At 36.6% G+C, this 21003-nt stretch overlaps 3 protein-coding genes, 1 long non-coding RNA gene and 1 pseudogene across 6 annotated transcripts; 1 reads left to right on the top strand and 4 right to left on the bottom strand.

The window, feature by feature from the left end:
* Positions 1–1236: 1236 nt before the first annotated feature.
* On the bottom strand, positions 1237–4203 carry LOC113695591 (uncharacterized). 3 transcript variants are annotated; one of them, XR_003449599.2, is made up of 5 exons: positions 3928–4203; positions 2798–2970; positions 2230–2418; positions 1617–1674; positions 1237–1525 (listed from the first exon to the last, which is right to left on the bottom strand). It is a non-coding gene; the product is annotated as an uncharacterized lncRNA (long non-coding RNA). The 3 variants fall into 3 exon arrangements; XR_003449598.2 differs by having other exon boundaries at positions 2252–2418; positions 3928–4201; XR_011817029.1 differs by lacking the exon at positions 3928–4203 and adding an exon at positions 3550–3862 and having other exon boundaries at positions 2252–2418.
* A 1452-nt stretch (positions 4204–5655) lies between these two features.
* Positions 5656–6138, top strand: LOC140009753 (GDSL esterase/lipase At1g06990-like). The gene has a single exon (XM_072056055.1). The coding sequence runs from the start codon at positions 5656–5658 to the stop codon at positions 6136–6138; it is 483 nt and encodes a 160-aa protein (XP_071912156.1).
* A 2380-nt stretch (positions 6139–8518) lies between these two features.
* LOC140009752 (uncharacterized) lies at positions 8519–9742 on the bottom strand (annotated as a pseudogene).
* A 425-nt stretch (positions 9743–10167) lies between these two features.
* Positions 10168–11334, bottom strand: LOC113694606 (uncharacterized). Its single transcript, XM_072055518.1, has 2 exons — positions 11062–11334; positions 10168–10950 (listed from the first exon to the last, which is right to left on the bottom strand). Exons 1-2 carry the CDS (start codon positions 11213–11215, stop codon positions 10316–10318), a joined length of 789 nt encoding a protein of 262 aa, XP_071911619.1. The 5' UTR covers positions 11216–11334; the 3' UTR covers positions 10168–10315.
* Positions 11335–12249: 915 nt separating this feature from the next.
* On the bottom strand, positions 12250–13594 carry LOC113695498 (uncharacterized). The gene is made up of 2 exons (XM_027214621.2): positions 13226–13594; positions 12250–13103 (listed from the first exon to the last, which is right to left on the bottom strand). The coding sequence occupies exons 1-2, from the start codon at positions 13373–13375 to the stop codon at positions 12465–12467; spliced, it is 789 nt and encodes a 262-aa protein (XP_027070422.1). The 5' UTR covers positions 13376–13594; the 3' UTR covers positions 12250–12464.
* Between the last annotated feature and the right edge of the window lie 7409 nt (positions 13595–21003).

Raw genomic sequence — 21003 nt, 5'->3', positions numbered from 1 at the left:
TTAATCCAGTAGAGGCCTAAACGATGTGGTTTTGGGTTATTGAATTAATAGTTAGTTAAGTCGGTTAAATAGCAATTGCTGATTGTGTGGATTGGTTATAAAAGTGGGTCCCACCCATGTGTAAAAACAGAATTCTGGTAATAACATTTCAACTTCATTTCCCCTCCCTCAATTCCCTCTCTACTCTCTCTTCTTTGACTCCTCAATTCTTCTCTCTCATCCTATCAATTCCCAATTTTCCCTCATTCATCAATTTGAGTTTAGCAATTGAATCTGAGTTCCTGACAGACAGGTGTCACCAATATCTAACATGTGTTAACCAATGGTGACATGTGTCACACAACAAGACACATGTCATGTTCTCCCCATGACAAGTGTCGCAGCATTACCTTTCCTAATACCAACTCATCCCTCTTCCTTGATAGATGTTATCGCCACATCAATTCAAGTGTTGATTAATTTTCTCCAAGGAAACCTATAAATAGCCCTCCATCTCGTTGTATGTTAATATTTTGGGAACACTCACATATACTCGTAGGAGAGGGCAAAGAGAGCGACTTAGAAAGGAAAAAAATTAAGGCAATGGATGTTCTACAAGACAAGAAAAGAAAGGCATAGCCTTGAGATACTGTAGGAAAAAAGATCAAAGCCAAGCTAAAGTCTAGAATATCCAATTGAGTGCCTTTTTGCATTCATGTAGTTATAATATTGTATTCATATAGACGTTATAATGCTCAATTTTTTGTCATCCTATGAACGTATAGTTTTAGTTCTACACACTACAACAAAAATGACCTTTAACGGCATTTAAAGGTGTCAGTATAGATAATCTAACCTGACACTTTACCTTTCCTCACACCTCGGACGAGTGTCGTCCCTTCCAATGTAGGGATAGGTATGTAGTATTCAAATGTGTCAGAAAAACTATGCTGTTATAACATCTCATCTGCCAACGAAAATTCCTTTTCTTGATAATCGAAAGTGTCAGGATAGCGATAGTTAGTAATAAGTAGGAGTTTTTTTAACGGAGCTATGCTGACACTTTTAACTGCCAGGAGTTTTTTTTTTTTTTTTTTATATAGAAGCAACCTGCGGGTAGTGCTCCCTGCTATACATTCCGTCAATCAAAAAACCCAAAGGACTTGTAAAATTATCCCAAAGAACAGAATGCATATAGTAATCTAAAAGCAAAAGTCAATGCTCAAATATAATTTGTTGAACTAAAAGTCAATAACAAGTACAAACTTGAAAGATTCCCTAACAAGTATAATTTGTTGAACTAAAAGTCAGGTAACGTAATTGTACAACATTAGCAACGATTCGCGAGAGGTATAGTAAATATATATAGTACATTGTTTGGGCGCCTATAAAGCAGGATATTAAAACCGAGCAACCCATACCGTCAGCGAACTAATCAAAGTGAAGTCAGCTCCATGAATTTATGTCTAATGTGATAATTGTCTGCACCAGTAAAGTACTTTACGGGCATTTTCTTTGAACATTAGAAGCTCCATGTTCCTCAAACCTGTTAATCGAGAGATAAAACAGACTGAAAATAGGGAGAAAAAAAGGAGAAAAGTTGAATATTGAAAGGTAGAGTAGATGTAAAAGCTTACTCAGATTTTGAAAACCACATTTGCTGAAAGGAACCAAGTGACGCCAATATACTCCCACCTATCCAAACAGTGAATGCAACAAGTTAGTCGACGCGCAGCATACTGAGATGCATCTAAAGCAATGTAGCTTCTAAATGGAAAGAAATGTCCACTTCAATCATAAAGCAGAAGCAAATTGGTCTAAATATGCAACTTTGGAGGAAGCACCGAGGCACATCTAGACTATATCGTAAGTAAACATATCAAATACTGTAAATTTTTGTATTTGGAGAAATCCAGCAATTTGCTAACTATAACAAAGTTAATTCTCCTAAAACATCATTTAAATATTACATGCAAAATTATTGCATAAATTTGCCCTGTAAATTGTATTCTTCCCCATTCAAATTCTCTTACCTTTCATTTTTAAACATCCCCAAATAAAAATTCAGAAAAAATCAAAGCATATAGTTTTGAGAGGGCTTTCGACTTTCTGAGAAACTGATGGACCATTTCTCAAGTTGGAGAAGAAAAGCTCATGAAGAATATATATGCAATTAGCACAAAGAAATTAGTCCGAAATGAAGATCATAACAAGGTGAATGTAAAGAGATGTAGAGTGACAACTAGATACCATTTTCAAATAGAAACTCAACTTTTTCAGGAGAACCACGTAATCTCCTTGCAGTAATTTGCAAAAGAGCACCATCTATAAGCATGTGTTGTACCACTCTTGCAATATTTTTGGTATCATCAATTCCAAGATGGTGACTTCCTAGCAGCGGAATTTGGAGTTCCCTCATCATTGAACCATTCCTGGAGCCTGACAATCAAAAAGTTTATCACTACAATCTGAGAAGTTTAACACAACTTGGTCTAATCGACAGCAGCTGCAAACGAGCATTGGGCTAAGATGAAACACTCTATAAAATGCATAAACTCACAGACCAATCTCACACTAATGCAACGTACTCTGAAAGTAGATTGTACAGTAACATGGTGGTCACACAACTAAATCATGCCAACCTATGGTTCACAAAGTGTAATCAACTCAGCTGAATCCAAAGGGAATCATTTCGGAATCAGAAATGTGTAAGTACAGCAAACTCACCCTTCACTTGCCAAAGAGAGATCAAATTAAAGAAAAAGGCTAACATTCAATAGTCAGTCATTAAATACATATTGTATAAACAATATCTCACCCTTAGTTCCACATGGGAAAGATAAGGCCTCCTCTCTGTGTCATGAGAAAATCGAACTTTTCCCTTTTTCTCTCCTGACTTCATCCATTCCTTATTAACATTGGGATGAATCCACATATCTTCCATGTCTTCTTTCGAAGTTCTGGAGTCCCAAGTTGTATTCAATGGACCTGCTGCCTCATGTATAAACACACAAAATTTATCTTTCAGCACAAAGTATTATCATAGTTACAGAAAATGTACACCAATTAAGTGACAATGAAGTTTTTACATTTCAATACGGTTTCTTAAGCAATGTACTGAGTAACATAATTACTTGGGTATATGATGACAAGCAAACAGAGCATACTGCCCCCACGTAGATGTTATTTTTTTCTACTGCAAGATTTAGAGGAAATAAAGTCTGCTATTAAACTGAAAGACTACTTGGTTGTGTTTGGATAATAATATTTCGTAGTTAAGTTAGATAGGAGCTTACAACATCACAATAATAATTTCTTTAGCACGAGTAATGAGTTGCTTGCTTAGTAAAAGGGAAAAATACAAGTGATAAATTTCTCAATAGAAAAAATCTGAACAAAAAAAAATAATTCCCTCGAAAAAGTTGAAGGTAGCATGGCAATATCAAATTGTCATCCATGATCCATCCACTATAATAAGGAATAAGGGTATTTGGAGGCATATGAAAGTGATGGGCTCATTGCTTCTGAACCTTTACAATTGGGTACTATTTACGTATAATTGCTGCATACCTTTCCCTCACAATTGGGCATTGGTTCCAGGGAATTTGATTCGTGTCCCTGTTTTCTTCAAGAAGAATTACGCTCTTTCCTTGTCTTTACTTTCTCATCCCTTTATTCGCTTCCTTGCAAATTTTCTTCTTTCTTCATTCGAACCTTCCGACAAATAGGTAGTGAGCATGAAAAGTTTTGAAATTTCTTTTTCATCAATTCCTTATACGGCCTGAGCTTGATTTTAAATCTAAAGCTCTACTCAAACCTATGATCAATTCCAGCCACTTAAAATCGATTAACAAGATGAAAGTAAAGCATAACCGACATGATTGCAGACAAAGAAGAAAACAATACAATTAAGGGGGAAAATAGGTACAAGAGTGTGGGAAACTTTACAGTGATGATTTCCGCTGTAGTGGCTGGACTGCAGTGAGATGATAGCGGCAACCTTCGCCTACTCTACTCCTCGGCACGCTCAACCTGAATATCTAGTCAGTAAGGAGAAGCATGGGGATGGGTTTCAGAGGAAAGAAGAAAAAGGAAAGAGCACGAGTATCTATTTTCTTATTCTTTTTGTCCTAGCAAAGAGAGCGAAGGCTTATTGGTGCAGGTGTCGTGGTTGACCGAACAGGGTAGAGAAGCGGCCGAGTTAGCAACTGAAAATAGGGGGTAGGGTGGCGGCGAAGGCGGAAGACGGAAGAACCAAAATGGGGGAGTTTTGAGAGAGAGTTTGCCGAGAGAGAGAGTTTGTGAGAGAGATGAGAAGAACCAAAATTTCGCTGGCTTGCAAAATAAAATTTTTGAAATTTCACCAAGTGTTTTGGCGAAGGAATCTTCCGCCAAAATCAAACAACATCATTTTATGTTTTAATTTTTTTGGTGTATCTCACATTTTTTTCAAGTGTCATGATAGGGAATCTAAAGACACATTATTATTTTTATATCAGATAAAATAAAACAAAATTAAAGTATATATTATTGAATTAATAATAAGTGTCATGATAGAAGTGCTATAATGACAAAAACCAGCAAGTGTCCTTTTAGGCGTGTCAGGAAAAGCCATTTTTGTTGTAGTGACATTCCATGTAGCTGTTATGCTGGATCTGGACTAGGTGAAAATAAGAATTGATATTCTTGTGTTTTTTAAATCTACTATAATACAAACTCTTATTTTGTTTAAGAGATAAATGATCATTTATGATGAATATTCTATTGTTATATTGTAAATATGATCATTTTACTTGATTAGTCGCTATTGTGTCTTGAACCGTTGAGCAACGAGGGCTATGTTGAATGTCATTGCACACACTAATTTGCAACCCACTATTTAGACGAGATTGTCCACGTATTGAGTTGGAAGTGAAAGACACTTCTTAGACTGACCTATTGATTGAGAATAGAAGGATGAACTCATGATGGTGGTATAAGGTAGAACATGATCTTCATCGGCAATTAGTGCTATATACTTATTAAGTTGTGATTTATCCGTTTTCTTACTTGTTAAATATTGTTTATGCTAGAAGTGGTGGTCTATTTCTTGGCACCATTACCTTGTGTTACCTTACCCCAAATATTAACAAAGTTTTGCAAATACTGCCTTAAAACTTGAGATGTCATATGAGTGATCTAGCAATTGTCAGAGTGGAATTTTGATGGAGCTTACATGTATTTTTTAGGAATGGAGAGATTTTTGTATGTTCTGCTGTGTATTGCACTCTTTTAAATCCATCATAAAATTGAACAAAAAGAGTTGTGTTTCAATAAATAAACTCTTGTAGCATTTGAATGAATCCTGGCTAAAGCTGGACAGTTTACTATCAATGAATCCTTACCACGGATGGAGCTGCGGTGTGACAACTGACAGGAGGAGGGCATAGAAAGGAGTACAACTAGAAGATTGCTGGAACCAAAAATATGATATGAAGGTGAAATAGCAATATAATAAAAGGTGGGATAGAGAATGGTACAGAAAGTAAGACAGAAAATCCATTGCGAAATATTGGGTATCCGGAAAAATAGTGAAAAAACATGCAATACACTGGATTTTCAAGCGATGTGGTTGGCTGGATAGTTTAGTTAAATATCCATCCATTGTTCATCTTTCAGAATTGATCATTGTCAAGCATGGCACTTAAGTTCCGCCTTTCGTGGCTTATTCTTCTGCAGTTTTTCAGCAGATTAACTCACGAGTGCAGTGGCCTAAAACTGTCAAAGAGTACAGCCCTTTTGGTTTTTGGTAATTCAGCTGTTGATACAGGCAGCACCAACTATATACCTACTATACCCAGAAGCAACTATGCTCCTTATGGCATTAATTTCACACGTCACATTCCTACCGGAAGGTATTCAGACGAAAAACTCCTTCCTGACATTTCTTGCCCACACAAGGCCTCAAAGATGTTATTCCTCCTTCTCTGCGGAGAAACTTATCCGATGATGAACTGCTTTCGGGTGTCATCGGCTGCAGCAGGATTTGATGATCAAACTAAGAGTGTTACCAATGCAATTCCAACGTCGAAGCAACCCCAATTTTTAAGGGATTACTTACCTAAGCTCGAGAGGATTGTAGGCAAAAAAGTGCTCAAAGAATTGTTCGGGAAGCTGTAGTGATCATCCATGGTGGAACTGTTGATTTCCTTTTCAACTTCTACCTTGGCCATGCTAACAGACAACTTGAGTTCACCTTAAGTGAGTACCAAAACTTTTTGTTAACCAGTCAGCAACAATTTCTTCAGGTTAGTCATGCTTCCAATCTTTTCTACGATTTGTGCACGCCCAAAAGAAATGGTTAAATTACACCAGTATTCACCAAACTATTTAAAGCCATGAAACACTTTTTTTTTTTGTGGAAATCACCCATTGAACTCTTAGATGATGCACTGGTTAATCATTTTACTAATTTTTTCTCCATTGTCTCAGACCGACATACACTATGCTGTTCTTTGTCTACCTCAGTTCTTTCTTGTAAAGGAGGCAAAATAATGGATTGACCAAAATCAAACACTTTCAGAAGTTTAATGGTTGAATTGATACACATGATACTTCCATGAATATGTGTGTCTATATATATACTTGAATCATTTGATGACTTTTGGTGCACTTTCCTTAAAGGAAATACATTTTGCGTCTGAAAAATATTTGGTGATGCAAACTACTTTTATCAGTATCAAACAGTCTACCATCTGTAGAATGTTTGCTCCATATCCTTTGTCTTATACTTTTGGTATATAAATTTATTCCACACAAGCATAAATATATTGTAAAATTTGATGATACTGATCATTTTGTCCATCAGTAAATATTCCACTATAGTTTAACCTCTGTGGTGATACAGGATTTATACGACCTCGGATGCGAAAAAATGGTGGTAGCTGGTTCAATTGGCTGTTTGCCATTAACAATGACTGTTCGTTTTTTTTAGAGGACATGTATAGAACATGTCAACTCAGATGCTTCACTTTACAATGAGGAACTGGTAAAGTTGCTGCAACAAGCACAAGCAAAACTTCAACAGAGCGAAATTCTCTACTTAGATACCTACAATCAATTGATGGACATGATTTTAAAAAATACCTGAAAGATATGGCAATGGCATGAACTTAAACTTGCTTATGTATGTGTCATCAATAACGGGTAACGGATGCCAAAATCACATGATTTAATGCACGATAGGATTCTCTGAAACTAATAGGTTCAATTCGTGAAGTCACTCAGTTGTGTAATCCCATCACCCCAGTATGTAGGACCCAATCCCAGTACTTATTCAGGGATAGCATGCATCCAACTGATGCAGCTTACTGATACGTAATTGATGATCCACTGAAGAAACTGGCCCCGATGAATTGATTTCCACTGGAAAGTTCATCTCCAGCATGGAAAAGAAGAATCTGTACATTCCAAAATAAGAATCTACTGAAGAGTGAAGAGAAAAGTTTTTATCAGTGCACGTCATTTGAATTTAGCTTGTCTTTGGGGTTGACAATTTATTGTATAGCCTGTATAATGCTACCTTATTTTACAGCTCATAAGGTGCTTTGTTACCTTTAATCCCTCATTAGGAGCCTAAAAGTTTGTTACTATTCATTACGTTCATTTGGAACGATTATGCAAGTGGCAGGGTTTGTATACAAACTTATTGTTAGACCTATGCAAATGCAAACGTGTTGCATGCATTGTCCTATAGATCATTGGCAACCATGGTTCAAAGTCACGGTCGCGGTCGCGGTCGCGGTCGTGGCCCGGAACGTTCGACATTGGTTTCGGCATATCAGTCGCGGTCTCGGTGAGACACAAATTTTAAAGTATTTAATATTCTAAAAATTGTTAATAATATAAAAAAGTATGCTAAATAAAAATAATTAAAAAATAGCAAAAGAAACGGCCAAGTCAATCCGTCGCGGTGTGACTCAGCTGATTTCTCGTCTTGACTCGTGATAACTCGGTGTGACTCGGCCGAATCAATCCGTCATGGTGACGACTCGGCCGATTTCTCGGCGAGTCAAGTATTTCGGTATCGTTTTGTCACGGTATCGTATCGGTAGGGGCCGAGACGGTGACGACTCGGCCGAGACTTCGAACCATTTGGCAACAATAAGATATTACTGTTCTTTTCTTAATCTGATAAGGTACTCATGATAAATCTTGTAGAACACTCATGAAGAATCTTACTCCGTAGTCTGTACTAAGCATTAAACAAACACGTCAGCATCAAGTTATGGAAAAAATGCAGGTATCAGTAAACGAAGAAAAGTGAAACAACAGAACCTGCAATGATCTTCAGAAGGTGACTTTTCATTGTCAACAGAAATGATATTGCAATTCAACAAGATTTGATTTATTTAACCCCCATTCACATGGCGAAGGTCTATGGTGAGAACAATCAATTGCAACCTCTCATGTTTGATGGTTATGGTGCCGGGTAACAGGGAGTAGCAACGCAGTGTAGACTGGAGAGTCCACCATATATACTTCTGATTGAGCTTAATAGTCATCTCCCCACTTTACCAATCCTAAGATGAATAGGGAACTTAGTAACCTTCTGATTGTTTCCCATCTTCAAAGCCAAGCAGACGTAAATTCCTTAATCACATTCTCGTTGAGGAGATCTGTACCTTTCTCCAATTCCGTTTGATAAATATGCTGAACCCGATTTTGCATAAGCAAGAAAATCATCCAAACTCATCAATTTGTCAGTCATGAATCGAAATGGCCCTGTGTGCTTAGCTCCATCAACTGGGAAAAATGGAAATTCAATGCTCTCATACATGTCTTCATAGACTATGTTTCTGCTAGGGTGCCAGTAAGGCCAAGAATCAACAAAGTAAAACTTATTGAAAACTGCATCAACTCTAGCATTCACCTGTAGGGTAGTGTAGCACCATGCTGCTATAACTCCCCGTGGCTTTCAGATCCGATTGCACTTGCTGGTAAAAGTTGGGCCGATCAGACCAATGGATGGCTTGGCCAATAGTCACAAGGTCGACGGTGGCTCGTTTGGGGATATCCTTTTCCAGCTTTTCAGCAGACGTTGTTGGAGATGTACACTTGTATTGCACATTTGGGAGCCTAGGAACAAATTCAAGCTGCTTTTGGCTGGTATCAGTGACGATCACATTCTTGTATATCTTTGCTAACTGAAACTCATCAAATTATGTTATAATCTACTGATTAACCAGGCTTTCTACTTTCTTGAAGGAAAGCAAAAGCCATTGGTGTGAAATAACAATTAATTATGGAAGAAAAGGCTACTCACAAATGATGCGGCCTGTCCATTACCAATGCCGGCGTGTCTTGGATGCAATAAAGTTTTTAATGGGGACTTTCAAAATCGATTCACGCATGCACGGATGAGATTGATTTGGACTGGTTTAATTCGAGTATATTCTGTACATATATCAGCTGGAAGTTGCAATTAAATGCTTAATTTCTGTACATTTTAGAAAACACCATGTACATATGTTTTACTAATAAGAGGGACGCAGCATCAAAATATTAACAGCATGATGATTATAATCGAGTGTTGACTTGATGGGGGACAATATTAACATATTATTGCTTAGTTGGTTAAAGCATTAGCCAAAATGACATGTTTCTTGAATAACCACGTTGACCCTGTCCTCCACATTTCATGATTTTCCTCATTTGATTTGCTGTCCTATACATTTTTATAATCATGTTGACCCTGTCTCAATTTGCTGTTGTTTTCACCCATTGAATAATGATGTTGGTCAACTCCTTCAGTTCATCAATGACAACATCCAACAGAGAAAACGAAGTTAATTGCAAGAACCAAGTAATTTCATAATTTGATTAAGTATTTATGAGTGTAACTTTGTTTTGTGAAAGTTTTAAGTTTCCCTTGGCTTAATCCCATTCCTATATTTCTTTCTTTAAGTACATATTTTCATCGTTAGAGGTTATTCACTGACGACCATCAGGTCCGTTGGATTTCATTGTTTGAAAGAATTCATGAAAAATATTACTGCAACAGTTATACAAAAGCGTGGATACCAGACAAAAAGTGGTTGTGAACTTGTTTTGAGTGTCTTTCAAATACTATTTGTAAAAGTGGAAATCCAGATGCAGGAAATTGAAGAGCAGCAGAGAAAGGTTAAATATCTGTTGTGCAATTAGCGATAAAACCTAACCCATTCCACTGAAGAAAATGTCTGGTGACAGAGGACAAAAGCTAAATTTACTGAGGCCTTAACCTTAATTTCCGCCAGCAAATGATATGGGATTAATTATCTATTATGAAGTATGAACCCAGGAGAAGCCAAATAATTTACTTTCCCACTTTGCCAATCCTGAGATAAACAGGGAATTTAACGCTCTTTTGATTGCTGCCATCTTCATTCCAAGCAGACGTAAATTCCTCAATCACATCCTCGCTCAAGAGATCGATACCCTTCTCCAGTGCTGTTTGATATGCTGAACCTGATTTTGCATACCAAAGATAATCATCCAAATCCATCAATTTTTCAGTTATGAATTCAAATGGCCCAGTTTGCTCAGCTCCATCTACTGGCAAAAATGGAAATTCCATGCTTTCATACTTGTCAAACACCAGATTTCTTCCAGGGTGCCAATAAGGCCTGGAATCAACAAAGTAAAACTGTGTAAACACAGCATCAACTCTATCATTCACCTGTGGGGTAGTGTAGCACCAAGCTGATATTACTCCCTGAGGTCTCTTCAGTACCAATTTCACTTGCTGGAAGAAAGTAGGAAGATCAAACCAATGGATGGCTTGGCCAATGGTCACCAGGTCCACAGTATCTGGTTTAGCAACATCCCTTTCGAGCTCTTCTGCTGACATGGCTGGAGATGTAGACCGATATCGAACATTTGGGAGCTTGGGAGCATATTGAAGTTGTTTTTGGCTAGTATCAGTGGCAATTACATTCTTGAATATCTTTGCTAGCCGAAATCATTTAACATAAATTATAGAATGCATTCAGGCTTTTAATTGGCCTTTCTAATTGCAAGAAAGAGAGTTGCTGCACATGGCGAAGACAAGAGAAATTGTACTTACAGATAATGTTGCCTGGCCACTGCCAGTGCCCACATCCCAGGCAAGGTCATGGTGGGGTGTCTTGGATGCAATAAAATGGAACAATTCTTGTGGATAATTCGGCCTAGATACAGAGTATTGCTCTGCCTGATTGAGGAACAAATCTGCCATCTTTTTCCTTTTTCTTTTTTCCTGAATGTCTGGGGTGAACAAATTTGAACAGGTAATTATCTCCTTATATAGTCCTGGAGTGACATGCCTGCCTAACTAATAAATACTAGTCTACAACGTCAAAGAACAAGTAATCATGTGATTGAAAGGATAGAAGAGGAAGAGAGATATAAAAAGAACAAATTTGCTTGTCAACATCTAATCCTGAAAGCACAAAGCAAAGTTCGTTCTTGACACTTGAAATTGAAAGGGACATCAAACTTTGTTGTTATATGTTAATTAAGAGATACTAGAAAATTTTATTGATCGTTATTTTTGTTTGGGTATTTACTCTTTGGTATCTCAGCACATGAATGCAGAGAGTGGACGAAATCTGCTTCATACTTGTCAAGAACCTTGCGTAATCCATTACGTGCAATTCCTATTTTTTCCTTTTTTTGGTCAAAAACTTGTAATTCGTAGTTTCCGACTGCTCAGTCTGCTATTATTGTTGTACAGTTAAGACTTGATAGATAAGGAGCGCCTCTACAAATACCAGCCTCAACTGTACCATGTAGTGTAGATACTAGTACAACAAACATAAACACTAAAACAATAAAAGTAAACACTAACATAAATTTTAGAAACATAATAAATTTTAAGGCACAAATGAAAGAGAAAATTTATTATGCTTTTGCTTGTGCTAATGTCTACATTTATTGTTTTAATATCCTTATTTGCTCTACTACTGACTACATTTTGTTCCAACAAACGTTACTAGTGACTACACTTGCAAAGCCAAAAGTTTACCATCCTGTTCGTGCCACTTCATTTGAGTTTATTTTTTGTTTTATAGTATAGCCTATATGGTACTACCTTATTTTATTTTTTGCCCAGAATTTGAACGGCCAAACAGGTGATTTGGAAATGATTATACTGGTGATAGGATTTGTACACAAACTCATTTTGAAAACCTATGCAAACATTTACGTTGTCCTAAGATACTATTCTTTATTTAAATTTGATCAAGTACATACTGATGCAAGTCATCCTCCTAGAGCACTCAAATAAGGAATTTTATTCCACAAAAGCAAGAAGTTCTGGAAAAGAAAAAATGCAACCTATATTGCAATTCAACAAGATATCATTTATTCAACCTATATCATGAATTCCCCAGGGAGGGGTTGTTGATGGTTATGATCGATGATAGATGGGGCATAACAATGCGATGAAGAGTCCACTCACTATACCTCTGATCGAGCCTAATACTTCATTTTCCGACTTTACCAATCCTGAGATAAATAGGGAACTTAGCAACCTTCTGATTGTTGCCATCTTCGGCCCAAGCAGACCGAAATTCCTCGATCACGTCCTCACTCATGAGATCCACACCTTTTTCCAGTGCTGTTTCATATGCCGAACCTGATTTTGCATAAGCAAGTAACTCATCCAAACTCATCAATTTTTCAGTCATGAATTCAAATGGCCCCGTGTTCTCAGCTCCTTCTACCGGAAAAAATGGAAATTCAATGCTCTCATACTTGTCGTAAATTAAGTTTCTGCCAGGGTGCCAGTAAGGCCTAGAATCAACAAAGTAAAATTTATTAAAAACAGCATCAACTCTAGCATTGACTTGTGGGGTAGTATAGCACCATGCTGCTATTATTCCCTGTGGCTTCTTTAGAACCAACTGCACTTGCTGGTAGAACTTGGGACGATCAAACCAATGGATGGCTTGGCCAACAGTCACAAGATCCACGGTGGCTTGTTTTGCCACGTCCCTTTCCAGCTCTTCAGCAGACATTGTTGGAGAAGTACACTTGTATTGCACATTTGGAAGCCTAGAAGCTAATTCGAGCTGTTTCTGGCTGGTATCCGTGGCAATCACATTCTTGTATATCTTTGCTAGCTGAAATTCATCAACTTACATTATCGTCTGCTAACCAGGCTCGCTACTTTCTTGAAATAAAACAGAAACCAATCATATGGAAAACAAATTACTTATGGAATAGAAAGAGGACTCAGACTCACAGATGATGCTGCCTGTCCATTGCCAGTGCCGGCATCCCAGACAAGGTCATGGTGCGGTGTCTTGGATGCAATGAAGTGGAACAATTCTTCTGGATAATTTGGCCGGGATTGCGAGTAATTCTTTCCCTGTTTAAGGTACAAGTATGCCATTTTCTTTTTTCCCCTTACTTTCGGTAGTTTAAGATGAACAGATCTACAGGCATAGATCTCTTTATAGGGGGACTTTCTGAACCGTTCCAAGTGTTCTGAGTTGAGATTGACTTGAATCTTTGTTTACACCTTACAGATCTACAGCCATCTTTATTCCCTTTTTCTTTTCTATTAAGGTCTGTGATGAGCAGAATTGAGCACGTATGCCCATGTAATTTAATGGTCTACAGCGTTAAAGAACCAGTTGATCATGTGCCTCAGAAAGAGAGAATTGAAGAAGAAAGGTATAAAAGGACAAATTTGCTTGTCAGATGCAAACCTAAAAGCACAAAGCAAAAATCCACTTTTGACACCAGAAAAATAAAGGGGCATCAGCTCAATTGCTGTGCTAAAATGCATCGGACGTCAATAATGGCGGCTGTTTCGTTTGCGTCAAGATTCTTCTGCTGCTTCCGTAATGCATTACGTGTAATTCCTGGCACGGTAAAATATAAAAAAGCCCCTTCAGATTAAGCGGATATACAAAAAAGTTGTTTATAGTTTCAAAACTTGCATTTTGATATCTCATGGTTTGAATTAATTTAAAAAAGTTACGAAAATCGTCTGAATTAACAATTTTGAAATACACGCACTTCTTTCGAGAGTATTTGTACTAGAAATAAATAAAATTTTAGTTGATATACCTATTATACCCTTAAAGTTATAATACAGAAAAGTCTCGTGTGGTTAAACAAACCTACAAAAAAGTCCCTTATGATTTCAAATCATACAATCCAGTACCTCGTGGTTTGAACTAATGTGAAAATTTGATAAAAATCATTTAAATTAACGAGTTTGAGGTTGCTTGACATGAAAAATAATTTTTTAAATCAAATTTTTAGCTGATACACCTATTAAATTCCTTAGAACTCATAAAATTTCCAAAAACAACCCAAAACCTCCAAATACAACTCACTTTATTTCTATACATAAAATAAATAAATAAAAATTTTTAAATAAAACTCACCTTATTTTTATACAGAAAATAAATAGATAAAAACTTCCAAATACAACTTGCCTTATTTTTATGCACAAAATAAATAAATAAAAGTAGCATGTAACCATAAGGGGCTTTTTCATAGGCTGGCTTAACCACATGGGGCTTTTCTATAAATTTACTTAATAGAATCGTTGCTAGATGGTCTTTTATTACTTATATATATTAGGATAATTATGTCATTTCATCCCCCTCCGTTAGTTTTGATGATTTCCGTTACTGTTTCAAAATAGTTCAAACCATGAGGGGGTTGAAATGTATAATTTGAAATCATAAGGGACTTTTTCATAGGTTAACTTAATCACATGGGGTTTTTTTGTATTTTTCCCTTCCTAGTACTACTATTCTTAGTACTCTTAATAGGATTTATAGCAACCAACAGCGGGCTGTTGGTCCGTTGGTCACTACCAAAGACTTTAAGTCTTGGTTGGGTGAGAGGTCAAGGGTTGCCTCCCATCAATGTGCCACTATATGTAACTTTTTCAAAATCCATACAGGTGTTTAGTGCACTCGTCTGATCCGATGGTGGTTTAGTCCCCATCGGTTTCTCTAGACTTCGTTGGGCCTCCCCCTTTGTGTAGGCTTAGAATAGGAGTAGGAATAAAAGTATACTAGACCCGCCTGATAAAAGGATTCATAGCAAAGTTGGGTCGTCTATGCATGGTAGGAAGAAGCAATAAAAATGGGACAACACAACTAAATGGGCCAAAACCAACTACTATTAGAGTAATTGACCACCAAGAAAGATTTAAAGCTCTATTTGGGTGTAGGTTAAGGGATCCTTTGACCTGCATTTTAATATCCAACCTTTTCTGAAATTTCGTCAGCAAATGCATAGACCAGTGGTAGTTCACCAGATTTCCCTTCACCTCTTTAGCTCCCTCCTTCTCTTAATATAAAATAGGGGTAGATGTAGAAATGAAATCTATCGTATTGACAAAAAAAAAAAAAAAACTACATGGGCCAAGTAATGGACAGTTATGGGAAAAAAAAACTAGATGGGCCAAGTAATGGACAGTTAAGTTAAATGCAACAACCAAAGACAGGCCACAACCGGATGTTGCACAAGGGATCACCTGAAATGAACTCATGCTCCTCTATGCATTTTTGGTGCTTTGTATGTACCCCGGGAAATGAAAAGAATTTGAATGTAGCTCCAAGCTTCCATATTGGCGGCAACTAGCAAAAAAATAGCTCGAAGACCAATTAGTATTTGTGCGTGATATTGAAAAAAAGGCGAAATAAAAGCAAATAAATAATTTGGCAGTACATGGATATGTTGAAATAAATAATCGAATCGAAGTTCGAATTAACCGGTTGATGACCGACTATTCATGTAGAATTGAAATTACAAATGTAGTTAGTGATTGAATTGATGAATGATTAAATTTTATTCAAGTGAGAAAGTTAGGACAAATATTCTCCCAAGCAATTATAGAGATGAGAGAAAATGTAATTATGTAATCAAGATCAAAGTTTTCGAGCGAACCGAAGTTCAAATTGAACCCGAATACAAACGTGACAGGTGCCGAACCTGTACAATAATAAATACCTACTCGAGAAAAAATACAGATTTTGTATATAGCGGTGAGTAGGGTCGAATCCACAGGGACTGGGGATAATTTGTTTCTTCTAGAGTCCAAAGTATGGGGGGTTTTGGATTAAATGCTAACTAAATAAATTAACTGCAGAAAATAATTAATTAAAAGAAATGATTGGGGAAACTCTAGCCAAGGGTACACATCAGAAATGGTTCATGCACTGATCATTGATGCAGAAATAATTCCAACATTTAGCAATAGATTAGTTATAGTTGTCATGCACGCGATAAACAACCAACCCTTCCTTAATTTCTCGATAGCTAAGGTACGACCGTTAGCTATTTCTCTAACCCAAAAGTAACCCTAGGTACGACCGTAGGATTTAATTTCTAGATTGCATTAATAATTAGAAAGGCCCAATCCTAACCAACAAACACGCTACGAGGGTTTGTTTAAATTAGATCATATGCTCCCCTGACATAAACCCAATTACGCCAGTTGCTACTGAGGTAGAGATAACGAACAATTACGGATTCAATTACCCCTATTTAGCAAAAATAGCCTATATGAATAATTAATTATTGCGCACTAATCAACCATACACAAGGCCATAGCAATTAAAATCAAGGAACATATAAATACCAATAAATGAAGAAAATAATTAAAACAGATTCGATCTCACAGTAATTGTCGAACCAAATCGTCAGTTGTCCCCTTGACTAGAATAGCTTAACCACGCCTCATGAGAAAATCTCCCCGTTGGGGAATATTGTCGAATACCTGGCGTGTGTCAGAGGCCAGTCCAAAGAAAGAAAACTAGAACTAAACTAAAAAACTAAAACTAAAGCCCTAGATATCTTTTGCTTCTGTACGTTGTCCCCTTTTAAAGCAACAAAAGAAAGATGACTAAAAGCTATCTAGGTGGTCCCCACACATGTGGACAAAGCCTCCCAAGTACTTCTTGTTCCAAGTCTTCCTACGTTTCTTTCCTTGAAGCCCAAATGACCAAATGCCTTTCACTAGCTTGTGGTCCCCCACCAATTCAAGGGCCCAAGGATTTCAGCCCTTAGAAGTCTCCATATTTTTCACAAAGTCCCTCCTTTTTGGTAGTTTTCTACTTCATTCCTGAAATTGATTCCAAATACCAAATATGAGTAAATATCAGCAATTAACACAATATTTGTCAGGAATAGAAGGGAAAATTAATAATAAAAATACTAACAAATTATACCCTATCAATTCCCCCCACACCTGAATCATGCTTGCCCTCAAGCATGGGGACAGCAATTGAACACCAAAATTTGACAATGGCTATTGCTCTAACTATCATATTGCCAAGATACCCAAAAAAACATATATCAAGCATCACAGTTAAGATCCAAGAAAAATCACTCCGATTAGCTTCTCAACCACCAACTCCTCCAATTTAAAGCAAACTAATCTAAGAAAAAGGAATGGCTGCTCACATTTATCAGCAAATGGTCCAACTATTAACCAAAATCTCGACATTAAGATCACAAACCGGCAAGCTGACTTATTCACATACTAACACAATCTTTATTGTATTATTTTTTCCTTTTTGTTTTGTTTTTGTTTCTTTTACTGTCCCCTTTTTTTTTTTTTTAATAACAAAAGACTTAGTCTATAGCCCTTAGAACCTTTTGACGCGAACTCCAACATTTGATAGATGGAGGAGCCCGGTTACTCAGCTCCAATCGCTATAGGACCACGCACTCATAGCAACTACTACCTTTTGACGCGAAAATCAACACTTTAGGTGAAGATCCCCGGTTACTCAGTAGTAACTACTAGCGGAGTACAGTCAACTCTTATTTATAACCATATAGCACAATAACTAAAAATAACACAAAAATAACAGCAGCCAGCCTCAAATTTCCAAACATGGAGAACTAAAATTAATAATTGGACCAATTCACATGAAAAATGCCAACAATCATTCCCTATGCCTAGAAAAGTTAACCAAAAATTGAAAAAGTTAAGCAATTATTGATATTCACCAAAGAGATGTTCCTGAACTCAACCACATCAACTTGATACCCTTTTATTAATAACACTTGGCAATAGCAGAATTAGAGACAACAATCCGGTATCAAAACTTGGTATTCATTTAAGGACTGACCACTAGAAAGAAAAAGAAAATAAAATAAACAAAAAATAGAACAAATAACAAAAATAAAGGAAAACATGTAAAAACTAAAAATTAGAAATACTAGCTGTACCACAGCTGTCCCCCCCACACCTAAGTCCGACATTGCCCTCAATGGAGGTAATATAGCAATTAAAGTGAAGAGAAAATCGAAACTTCCCTCTCAAGTGGCCACGGGATAGGCGGGAACGGGGGGGTGAAGCAGACATGGTGGAAGTACGCGGCCAGGTTCCCCGGCAACGGCGTCAAAAATTGACAGGTGCCGAACCTGTACAATAATAAATACCTACTCGAGAAAAATACAGATTTTGTATATAGCGGTGAGTAGGGTCGAATCCACAGGGACTGGGGATAATTTGTTTCTTCTAGAGTCCAAAGTATGGGGGGTTTTGGATTAAATGCTAACTAAATAAATTAACTGCAGAAAATAATTAATTAAAAGAAATGATTGGGGAAACTCTAGCCAAGGGTACACATCAGAAATGGTTCATGCACTGATCATTGATGCAGAAATAATTCCAACATTTAACAATAGATTAGTTATAGTTGTCATGCACGCGATAAACAACCAACCCTTCCTTAATTTCTCGATAGCTAAGGTACGACCGTTAGCTATTTCTCTAACCCAAAAGTAACCCTAGGTACGACCGTAGGATTTAATTTCTAGATTGCATTAATAATTAGAAAGGCCCAATCCTAACCAACAAACACGCTACGAGGGTTTGTTTAAATTAGATCATATGCTCCCCTGACATAAACCCAATTACGCCAGTTGCTACTGAGGTAGAGATAACGAACAATTACGGATTCAATTACCCCTATTTAGCAAAAATAGCCTATATGAATAATTAATTATTGCGCACTAATCAACCATACACAAGGCCATAGCAATTAAAATCAAGGAACATATAAATACCAATAAATGAAGAAAATAATTAAAACAGATTCGATCTCACAGTAATTGTCGAACCAAATCGTCAGTTGTCCCCTTGACTAGAATAGCTTAACCACGCCTCATGAGAAAATCTCCCCGTTGGGGAATATTGTCGAATACCTGGCGTGTGTCAGAGGCCAGTCCAAAGAAAGAAAACTAGAACTAAACTAAAAAACTAAAACTAAAGCCCTAGATATCTTTTGCTTCTGTACGTTGTCCCCTTTTAAAGCAACAAAAGAAAGATGACTAAAAGCTATCTAGGTGGTCCCCACACATGTGGACAAAGCCTCCCAAGTACTTCTTGTTCCAAGTCTTCCTACGTTTCTTTCCTTGAAGCCCAAATGACCAAATGCCTTTCACTAGCTTGTGGTCCCCCACCAATTCAAGGGCCCAAGGATTTCAGCCCTTAGAAGTCTCCATATTTTTCACAAAGTCCCTCCTTTTTGGTAGTTTTCTACTTCATTCCTGAAATTGATTCCAAATACCAAATATGAGTAAATATCAGCAATTAACACAATATTTGTCAGGAATAGAAGGGAAAATTAATAATAAAAATACTAACAAATTATACCCTATCAAAACGTAAGGTACAATATGGATGAGAGATCATAAAGATAACATAAATAGTTTAAAGCAAACTAAACTATGAAGTGAAATCAATTAGGGTTGTTAATTGATGTAGCAAGAATAGAGATGAGAGGAAATGTAATTATCTAATCAAGTTCGAAGTTTTGAGTAAACCAGACTTCGAGTTGAACTTGAAAATACAATAATAAGCTATAATATGGATGAGTATCTCGTAAACATAACATAAATAGGTTAAAGCAAACTAAAATCTAAAGTGAGTTCAATTAGAACTATTAATTGGCGTGGATGGAAATTGGAAACATAATAGACATAGTGGCTTTATAACCAGAATTAAGATTGTAGATGAGTGATCGATAATATAATTGAGGAAGCAACTTTTGAACCAGAATCAAGATTGTAGACAAGTGATCACAATTATAATTGACATTGTGGCTTTTTTTTTTTTCTAGAATCGAGATTACAGATAAATGATAATAATCTTAATCTAAATGAAATTGAAATTGAGATTAAAACCGATGATAACTAATGACTAATTAACTGCCATGTAATCGAAGTTGAGATTAAAACCAATGATAAGTAAGGACTACAAGTTGAGATTAAAATCGATAATAAGTAATGATTACAAGTGTAATTGAAATTGAAGTTGAGGTTAAAACCAATGATTAGTGGATGAGTATTTACAAAAATTGACAAAATAAGAACTAAAATCGGATAATGTTGTAATTGTATTTTTGTCCATCACAGATGCTTCATGTAATGTTAATACACAATTAAAATTAGTTATTCTCCTCTCCTGGTAGAAAAAGAAAAACTAAATTATTTCATAGAAATGAGGTGTAAGAATGTAAATGGTGGAAAATTTTTGAAAAATTAGATTTAGTGGGCTTTACAACATGAGAGCTTCGTTTGCGCCCAGAGTAAAATTCTCGGCACATATGCTTGCTTCATTCGGAAACCACATTGCACCTTTTTATTTTTTTTGTAATTAGAGATGCATTGAAAATAAAATAAAATAAAAGTTTACAAAATAGTTCTCATAATACAGTCATCCAAGAGGTAGAAAATCCACTTAAATCATCCAAAAGAAAGGGGAGTACAAAATCTAGACAGCAATAAAAAATAAAAAATAAAAAATTGGGTATGATCATCACACAGCTTCCTCCCCCATTTAGCCAGCATGTCCGCGCATCGATTTGCTTTCCTGAAGTTATGGTGGAAACGTTCCCCGTGGAATGTTTGTAGTTAACAGGATACTCGGTCTCGCTTCACATCTTGCGGTTTGGTTGAATGCATAGATTGGATTCTTTCACATATAAAATCTTTTATGATGTGATATATATGAGATCAAAAATTAGTTAGCTA

This window comes from Coffea arabica, chromosome 6e, assembly GCF_036785885.1.
Source record: "Coffea arabica cultivar ET-39 chromosome 6e, Coffea Arabica ET-39 HiFi, whole genome shotgun sequence".
Lineage (NCBI taxonomy): Eukaryota > Viridiplantae > Streptophyta > Magnoliopsida > Gentianales > Rubiaceae > Coffea > Coffea arabica.
Note: the sequence above shows the minus strand (reverse complement) of the source record. Positions and strands in the feature narration are given on the sequence as shown.

What these genes read in the sequence shown, in the direction of transcription:
- LOC140009753 (XM_072056055.1), top strand. Translation starts at nt 5,656, where the DNA reads ATGGCACTTAAGTTCCGCCTTTCGTGGCTTATTCTTCTGCAGTTTTTC.
- LOC113694606 (XM_072055518.1), bottom strand. Translation starts at nt 11,215, where the DNA reads ATGGCAGATTTGTTCCTCAATCAGGCAGAGCAATACTCTGTATCTAGG. An exon ending in CCAGGCAACATTATCTGTAA is followed by an intron (nt 10,951 to 11,061) that starts GTACAATTTCTC and finishes GATTTCGGCTAG; the next exon opens with CAAAGATATTCAAGAATGTA.
- LOC113695498 (XM_027214621.2), bottom strand. Translation starts at nt 13,375, where the DNA reads ATGGCATACTTGTACCTTAAACAGGGAAAGAATTACTCGCAATCCCGG. An exon ending in ATGGACAGGCAGCATCATCT is followed by an intron (nt 13,104 to 13,225) that starts GTGAGTCTGAGT and finishes GATGAATTTCAG; the next exon opens with CTAGCAAAGATATACAAGAA.